At 46.3% G+C, this 9,521-nt stretch overlaps 1 protein-coding gene across 1 annotated transcript; it reads right to left on the bottom strand.

Annotated features, from left to right (window-relative positions):
- Positions 1 to 2,311: 2,311 nt before the first annotated feature.
- Positions 2,312 to 3,847, bottom strand: LOC132580336 (mitochondria-eating protein-like). The gene has a single exon (XM_060251070.1). It carries the CDS (start codon positions 3,845 to 3,847, stop codon positions 2,444 to 2,446), a length of 1,404 nt encoding a protein of 467 aa, XP_060107053.1. The 3' UTR covers positions 2,312 to 2,443.
- Positions 3,848 to 9,521: the final 5,674 nt, after the last annotated feature.

Here is a 9,521-nt window from a genome sequence, read left to right on the forward strand (position 1 = left end):
TGTTGTCGTTTGAAGAAAAAACACATACAGTAGTTTCCTTTCTCATAAAGACCCACTGTTTCTTCAGAAGTCAGTTACTTTTGCATGGCCACTGGTTAAAGCGAAGCAAAATTTCACAGATGAACATGTCTCATATGTTCTCTCTCAGTTAATAAGACAGCTTCTGGGGTTTCACTGTGTATTTTTTTGTGTGTGGATATTTGTTTGAATACATGTTGCACATCTTGTTAAAGTTGTCAGCCTGCTGCTTTTATGACCGAGAGAGAGAGAGAGAGAGGGAGAGAAAAGCATTTGATCTTGAAAGCATGGCTGCAGAATACAGCTGGTGCCATCTAGCAGCAAAGGCTGCACTCTTCCAGAGCACATACGCATTCAGTGCCACTGCTTTTCTTGATACAAGCCCCATCTTGTCAGATCTTAGGAGGTATGCAGGGTCAGCTCTGGGTAGTACTTGGACGGGAGGCCACTAAGGATGTCCAAGGATTGCAATGCAGAGCCATCAGCAAACCACCTCTGTTCATCTCTTGCCTTGAAAACACTATTGGGCTGCCAGAAGTCAGCTGTGACTTGATAGTGTTTTGCGCCACTGTTGTTTTATTTCACGTTTCATCCATCACAGAATTTGGGGGTGGGGTGTTTCCCCAGGAGATCTTCCATCCAGGCATTGATGAGACACCACGTATTTTGTTTCAGCAGGGTTGCTAGATCATGTGCCTTCAGGCTATTCCTTGGGTAAATGGATGACTTTGCAGACTAAATGCAACTCCCAGAAAGATAGATGTGACATTCTAGCAAGTAAAAGTAGGCACGCATTTGCACTGCACTTTGATTAAAATTTGATAAGGCTCTTAGGAAAGAGATGAAAAATGGCCCACAGGCTACCAGCTGGCCATTTCTAATGTGGACAATGTGGGAAGAGTAGTCTACCAGTCCACCGGTTTGTGTTGAACCATAACATGGTAATCCTGGGTAACAAACCCTTGCTGGAAAGTGAATGTCATTGGTCCACTAGTTATTATTTCTAACTAAACTACCCCACAGGGTTTTTGAGAGGATAAATGGGGCAAAGGCATCACCATGCATACACCCAGCTCTTTTTTTATTATCAGGAACTATATTTTCAGACAGATGTAACAATGTTGTAAAATATGAGCTGATTTAATTCAGAAATTTCTAATCTTAAATCCAATTCCAAAGCCCCCTTTGAGAAAGAAAGAACAAGAAAGCTAAGTGACCTAATCCCCACCCCGTGCACACACACTCACGGCAAAAGAATACTATGAACAAATTTCAGGACAGAAATGCAAAATCCATTATTTGTACTAATAACAGGCAATTCCATGATCAGGTGAAGCGCCAAGTTCCGAATCGGAAGTAAAATACTGGGCATGTTAAGACTAATACTCTGATCTTTGTGAACAAATCCTGTCACCCTATGTAAAAAGGCAAAGTCCTAAAAAGTCACTGGTGTGTATTCAAGGCAGGTCCTAAGGATGAGGGTGGCAGTAAGATCTCTTGGAAGGCTAAAATGCAGTTATTGGCACCCAATGTTAAAATCATAAAATAGATCAGTAGAAATACAGGATTCAAAATAATGTCTCAAACACAACCAGAAACAGAAACAATTAGCTAGAGATCTGCCTTCATAATTTCACGTGAATACAAGCCCAAGTACTTTACTGGTCATGGTCCTGCTCAGGGCTTTTTTTTTTTAATAGCAGGAACGCAGTTCCAGCTTGGTTGGCATCAGGGGGTGTGGTCTAATATGCAAATAAGTTCTTGCTGGGCTTTTTCTACAAAAAAGCCCTGGTCCTGCCTAGTGCAAAACATTTTCAACAGTGCTACCTTAAGCAGAGTTCCACGATTCCAACACGGCTCAAGATGACACTGTGAGTATCCTATAGTTCAATGGGACTTAAAAGGATTTATCTTTTACCCAAAAGAAGCACCATTGTGTGACTACTTTATTTCAAGGGATAATTGCAATGCTTTGCCACGTTTAATACTTTATATAGCAAACTGGGACCCTTAAGGTAAGTTATCTGCACCATACTCATTACATCGGTAAATATTTTTACCTCCCCCCCCCAAAGAGCTGTGTTGGGGAAGGCAATGGCAAACCACCCTGTAAAAAGTATGCCAAGAAAACGTGATGTGATGTCACCCCATGGGTCGGTAACGACTTGGTGCTTGCACAGGGGACTGCCTTTTAAAACAGTCGCGTAAACACTTTCTTTTCTTTCTTTCTTTTTAAAAAGTCTTAACATGTCTGTGCAATTTTGAAATCAAATTTATTGCATATCAATCCCATTTCACTCTCCATTTGGAGGGATTCACATTATTTTAAGTGAGGTATGATGTACTCTTGGAAAAGAAGGCGCTGCAGAAGCAAACTGATCCAGATGTACAGAATTCTTTTTTTAAAAAACCATATCCAGTTAACCTAAAGTCTTGGGCTTCCGCTCCTTATCGGGGAAGGGCTACGGCTTCGAGATGATGCGTGCCAGGAGTGGCCTGCACTATGGCACAGAGGACTCAAGCTGCGGTTGCGACACTGGCTCCGGCCTCTGCTTCTGCTCCTACTCCTGTGAGACCACAGAGAACTCCTTCGTGTGACCGCCTCTCCTTTTACAATGACAGAATGGTTTTGCACAAGAGCAGGCCAGACATGATACGCCACAAGTGGAGCTGTAAAGTCCGAGTCATAGCTACGATGGTACTTGTGCTCATTAAAAAGTTCTCCCTCAACAGCAAATGAAATATCAAGGGGAATATCCAGCGTCTGCATAGAAAAAGCTACCAGACACAGTTTTCGGACTAAACCGCTGATCATGAGATCAATCTCTGGTGGACAGGAAATCTGCGGATGGAGGCTTATGGCACGGATTACTTCCCTGACGCTGGACTGAACGTCGTACAGATCTTCCTGGCGAATGATATAATCCATTACCGCATCTTCGAATGTCTCCGGCTCCGAGAAACTTGCAGATAGAGTCTTTCTCACGCACATTTTGAACTGCCGGAAGGCCCTCTTTGCTTCATGGAAGGACTCCACAGTTGCCACATAGATGATTCTCTGCACCATCTCCAGATCTTCAATATAGCTCTTCAGGAGGGTCTGAGCATCCAGACGTTCCTGAGCATAAATGTCTTTGAAACGTTCCACGAGCTGAACATGACGGGAAGCATTTGTAAGTCGGGGCCTGGCAGGGGGAATGCACTTTGCTGGACGTGGACTAGGGGATCTGCTTCGGACCGACCTGGGAGAAGGAGATCGACTTTGGGCGAGCCTGCTCTGCAGGACGGCTTTCTGAGCTCCAAGGATGGCGATCTCCTCCTTCAGCATCTGAACCTGCCGCTCGTAGTCATTCAGCTGCTCCAGGCTCCTCAAAGCACATTCTTCTTTGGCCTGAGAGGCCTTCAGGTCTTGCTGGACCAGGCTGAGCTGTAGACGCGTGGAGTTCAGCTCTTTCTCCAACTGCTGTAGGTCCTGAGAGCTGGCCAGTTCCCTCAGCTGCCTTTCTTTCTCATAGGGGTCCTGGGAGTGCGAGAAACTCCTTTCAAAGGGCCCTCTGGAAGCAGGGCTAGCAAAACAGGTCCCCAGCCAGGGCAGGAGACGACCCTTGATGGTCTCTGCGCCTGCGTAATGGCCACCTTTCCGGGCTGTTTGGTTGAGGATGTTGAACAGCTGGCCCTGGATGAGGGCGCTCAGCTCGACGATCTCGCAGCAGCGGTTCAGGTTCTGGTCGCAGGAATTGAGGTCGTAGTCCTTCTGCCACTTCTCCAGCTTCTCCTGCATGATGGCGCAGGCCTCGCCGTCGATCAGCCTTCTCAGGCTCTCGGCCATCGCCGCGGAGGGAAGGGAAGGGAAGGGGGCGCTCTTTTTCCCGCGCAGGGCAACGCGCCGCGGCGTCCCTGTCTGACTCACCCCGCGCCCGGTTTCTGAGCCACCCGAGGGGAGCAAAAAAGGGAGCCACCGGCGAGGAGGAAATCCTCTCGCCTCGACTGCAGGCGGGCCCCGCCTGGGCGCTGCCTCCACTCCCCCGCCAGCAGCCTCCCTCTATGACCGCCCGCGGGCATTTTGATGCGGGGCGATTGTTCCCCAAAACTGACGTGGACTTGGCGGGACTGCCGGGGACGCCGCGGCTGCGCCAAGACGGCGCTTGGGCTCGGGGGGACCTCCCTCCCGCCCTCCTCTGGGGGCCTGCCCCTCTCCCGCCCACGTGTAAAGGTCCGGAGGAAGAAGGGATCCCGCGGAACTCGCTTGGGATCCGGTGGAAAGAACAGACATGCGGGACCCTCCCAGCTCCTTGGAAGAAGGTCGGGATCAAAATCTAGCTCATGGGGTTGCCTAGCTTGCTTAACGTAAGAGCCAGCCAGGTAGAATAAACGTCAGATGTTTGAGAACTGCAAGGAAGGAAGGAAGGAAGGAAACAGATGGGGGAGGGGGAGAAGGAAAAGTGGAAAGAAAGCAACTTTAACCTTAAATGCATTCTCCAAGCTGCCAGATGGCTTAAAATGCCTTCTCCAAGCTGGCCAATGGGGTGGTGGGGACTTAGAGAGATATGTGTGAAAGATCCACATATGTGTGAAAGAGCCACATGTGACTCCTGAGCAATGTTCCCTCTAAGCTGAGTTAGTGTGAGCTAGCTCATGGTTTTTAAACCTCCAGCTCACATATTTTTGTCTTAGCTCAGGAAAAATGGCCCCAGAGCAAACTAATTTATGCAGTAGCTCACACCTTCAATGCCAGTAGTTCACAAAGCAGAATTTTTGGGCACAAGACTCCACAGTTTAGAGGGAACACTGCTCCTGAGCCAATTTGACCACCCCTGATCTAGTCAATAAAGTCAGGTAACGTTTTATTGGTCTCATCAGCAGACCTGCCTTTTTCCACAGTGGGGGCCCATCAGTCTCCTCCCCCCAATTTTATCTTTCACAACAACCTTTCTTTCTCTTCTACTGAATTAAGATCTATTAGCACCTTAATGTTAATTTTAATGTAACTGCATATTAATTTTACTGTTTTATGTGATTTTATTATATTGTATTGCATTCCTATGTTGTGAGCCGCCCTGAGCCTGCTTGTGCGGGGAGGGCGGGATACAAATAAAAAGTTATTATTATTATTATTATTATTATTATTATTATTATTATTATTATTATTATTATTATTATTAACCCTGTGATAGAATAAAGTCAGAGTCCAGTGGCACCTTTAATACCAACAAAGTTTTGTTCAAGGTATGAGCTTTCATGTGCAGGCACGCTTCCTCAGATACAGTGAAATGGAAGTTAACAGCAAATTGGCATGTTCACCTATGTGGAGGCATTTGTCTCTATATATGAACTGTTAACTTCCATTTCAGTGTATCTGAGGAAGTGTGCCTGCACACAAAAGCTCATACCTTTACTAAAACTTTGTTGGTCTTAAAGGTTGTACTCTGACTTTATTCTATTGCTTCAACTGAGATTCAACTGAGAGAAAGCAACTAGTCCAAAGTCACGCTTTCCATGGCCGATTCCATGGGAATTCAAACCTAGGTGTTACAGATCCTTGTCCAACTCAATAACTCTGACACCCCAATTGCTCTCAGTGTATTCTGTCTCTTAACCAGCACCAGGTTCCAGGCAATGCAGTGAACATCTGATTCTGCCAAACTCCACCTCTTAACCACTGGTAGATGTGGAAGAGTATGTTTTCTTTAATAAGCATCTCATTGTTTTGTGCATCTGAGACCCATATTATTATTGGCCATAGTAACAGCAGAGTCCTTTAAAATAATGTCACGCACCCATTTTTACCCAGCATGCAAAGCTAGAGTATGAAGTTCTGCAGAGGACTGCATACTATAAGACAGCAGAAATTCCCACCCCTCTAAAAAAATCGGCTGTGTCGACAGTAAAATGCGTTGTCCAGGGGAAAGAAGAAAGAATGTCAGGCGGCGGCAGGCACCTGGGGAGGGCAAGCTCATAATCCAGTCTGCAGGGAAAAGCTGCCTGTCAAGCAAGTATCCTCAGACTCCTGCAGAGTACAATATTCGAAGGCAACAGCCACCTTCTCTTCTCCTTGCCTTTTTGTGTGTGTGACCTTGTGAACTTTGGTGGTTCCTGGGAATCTATTGCCCCGGCTGACACCACCACAGAGCCATGGGGTCTCAAATTAAATTCCTCCACCACCACCCATCCCAGAAAGCCCACCAAAAACTGCAAATAAACCTCTGGAATGCAGGACACCAGAGCTTAGGGGCCATGTTGACGTCCTGCCTCCCGGCCATTGGCAAACATGCCCAGTTTCAGAGCTGTTGCCCCACAATCCCATTCATTCTTCCCCAGGCAAAGGAAGGCTAGCAACCTGATCCTTGACAATACAACTGTGGAGAATCTGAGCAATCAGATGCCAAATCCCACATTTGAGCCAAGCAACAGAAATGATACGGCCTGTACACAGCTGAGGTGTAAGAAAAAGCCCTGCAGGGCAACCAGAGTGTTTGATCCAAAGTCAGCCCCAGGGGCAGTCTCAGATGAGGTGCTGAATGTATACAGTCTAGGTGCAGTGGGCACATGTGTTGTGTCTCCCGGTTGTGTCTGCTGAACTTCTGGGCCTTTTAGAAGTGCACAGCTGAGTCTTGACATATGCACAGTGCCAGGTGCAAAGGCCTACAGTGGCAGGTTCCACAGTGGCTCGCAAACCTAACAGTTGACAGGCCAGAGAAAGCAGGGTTTGAAACAGACAAGTTAAGGCAAGGATGCTGGCTGGCTGGCTCAACGCACCCTTAGCAGTAAATTGTCTGGATTGAAGGAATTCAGCCAGCCTGCTAGTCTTTATATTTCTTGGCTCCATCTGACTGGGTCTTCAGCATCGCCTGACTTTGATGGATAATTTTGAATTCCGCATCCCTGCTGGTTTGATGAGGAAGCCCCCATTTCAGTTTCACTTCTCCCTTGTGAAAATCAGATGTTTTCCACACCTCAGTGTTGCCCCTTTTGCCTGGTGAGTTGATGCTCTGACTTTGCTGCACCCCTTCCACAAAAAGGAATTTACTTGTGTGGGGGGGGGGGTTCTTGCATTCAGATCTGACCATGCCCATGTGTTCCACGTTTCCTTTGAAAAGGAGTTGTGCAGCCATGTCATCATGTACTTCGTTGGTGATGAAGCCTCCTTTTTTGTGTATGCACAGTAACATAATATCATAACATTGTTTTTAAAAGGCCAAATGTATTGTAGGAAACAGTGTGGTTGCTGCCATTTCAAAGGTCCCCTAGCTCCTCCTTAGTTACCAACTAAGAAAATGGCAGGCAATTGTTGAACTGGATACACCAATTCATAACAGTATTATTCAATCGTTATGAAGCACACTAAATGGAAACACTGCACATATTGAGTTTTCATGGGCATCAGATCAATTATATAATTCCATTACTTTTAGATATGTAAAAGACTGAATTGTCATTTAAAAAAACAACAACACTGGGAGCTATAGGAGAAGAGAAGGGAGGGGAGAATGAAGAACCAATGTAAGTGTGAGGCAAAGAAACCTACCCACCAAAAAGGGAGGGAAGCAGGGAGGAATATAAGCAACTTTGAAAAAGAAAATACATGGCATCTAGGGTTGCCAGTCTCCAGGGCCTGGAGATCTCCTGGGATTACAACTGATCTCCAGACAACAGGGGTCAGTTCCCCTGAAAGAAATGGCTGCTTTGGAGGGTGGATTGTATAACATAACCTGCCATGGTCCCACCTTCCCCAAAAATCACCCCCCAGGCTTCACTCCCAAATCTCCAGGAATCTTCCATCCTGGAGTTGGCAACACTAATTACATTCTGCTCATGTGTACCCAGAGAGTCCTGATTTGGGACAAGCAGTGGATGGCGTGGGCAGGGGTGCTTCCCTTATGCTCAACATGAGCTCAACGTACTGACAGCTTTGTGTGAACTGGCCTACCATTGTTACGAAATGGATGGAAAGTATGCTTGCCAAAATTCACACAGCAGGGAAAAGTGCTACCAGCTATGGATGCACAGTGACAACTGTCAAAACTCCCGTCAGGCACTCAGAATGCAAAAGAGAGGCATGTCGTCACAAGAGCATGAGAAAATTCAAAAACATTTGTCAGCATAACCTCTGATCAACTCTGACTCTCACGCACTGTGACAAGTCATCACAGAAATAATGATTTTTCCACAGAGGGTGTGTTTCCTTTAAAGCAGTTTCCAAACCATTCCTGGTACGCTCTCTAAGAGACTCTGGGATTCAAAGGTAACCGTGGAACTGAATCCTTGATAAGATTAATGTGGGAGGTTTTCCCAGTGCTTCAGTATTGGAGGGCACTCCTTGGGACTGCCATCTGCAGAACTGAACCCTTAATTTCCAATTATCTGTTGTTGCCAGGTCAAAATGTAGCTTAGCTGGGAAAAAGGACAGACTGCTCACTGCCTAGACCAACCAATAACATATGAACATATGAAGCTGCCTTATACTGAATCAGACCCTTGGTCCATCAAAGTCAGTATTGTCTTCTCAGACTGGCAGCGGCTCTCCAGGGTCTCAAGCTGAGGTTCTCCACACCTATTTGCCTGGACCCTTTTTTGGAGATGCCAGGGATTGAACCTGGGACTTTCTGCTTCCCGAGCAGATGCTGTACCACTGAGCCGCCGTCCCTCCCCCTAATAAGGCCATTCCCATTTCTTATTGGTGTCTTAAGTACCTGTTATTGGTTTCGGCCCAGTACGGTTTCACTGCAGTCATTGTCATCTTTTCCCCCTCTGTTGCGGGAACAACAAGGGAAAACTCAACACAAAGAAAAGGGAACGGGTGTGAAAATAAGTCCAGCTCAGGCATAAATGCAAAAGCAAAACCATTGTTTACTCTGACCACAGTGAGTCTGAAAATCTTCCTGTGTGATCTGTTTCATTCCACCCTTCCATCCAGGAGTTCAGGGTGGGTCCTGTCCAGTGTTCCCTCTAAGCTGAGTTAGTGTGAGCTAGCTCACAGATTTTTAGCCTCCAGCTAAAAAAAATTGTCTTAGCTCAGGAAGGATGACCCCAGAGCACAATAATTTATTTAGTAGCTCACAACTTTAATGCCTGTAGCTCACAATGTAGAATTTTTGCTCACAAGACTGCAGCTTAGAGGGAAAATTGGTGCTGTCCCAATCCAGGATTCAGGTTGCAGAGGATCATTCAAATTTTGCCTGGAGAGCTACTGGGATTACAACTGATCTCCAGACTATAGAGATCAGTTCTGGAGAAAATGACTTATTTGGAAGGCAGATTCTAATGCTGGGACTGATATAGAAGCTTACATTGATTTCCACCAATTCCTGCCTCAGGACGTTGAAGAGCCTCTCTCAAACTTGCTGGTACTGGTGAGTACCATCACTCAAACAGACCTTGGCAGATTCTATGGTATTGTGCCCACTGAGATCCCTCCCCTTCCCCCCATTAATGAACCAACATCCTGAAGCTGCCATATCTGTTAGCCAAAATGCCCTCAAAACGAGGTTGGGGAATTAGTTAGG

The sequence above is a fragment of the Heteronotia binoei genome, chromosome 12, assembly GCF_032191835.1.
Source record: "Heteronotia binoei isolate CCM8104 ecotype False Entrance Well chromosome 12, APGP_CSIRO_Hbin_v1, whole genome shotgun sequence".
Classification (NCBI taxonomy): Eukaryota; Metazoa; Chordata; class Lepidosauria; order Squamata; family Gekkonidae; genus Heteronotia; species Heteronotia binoei.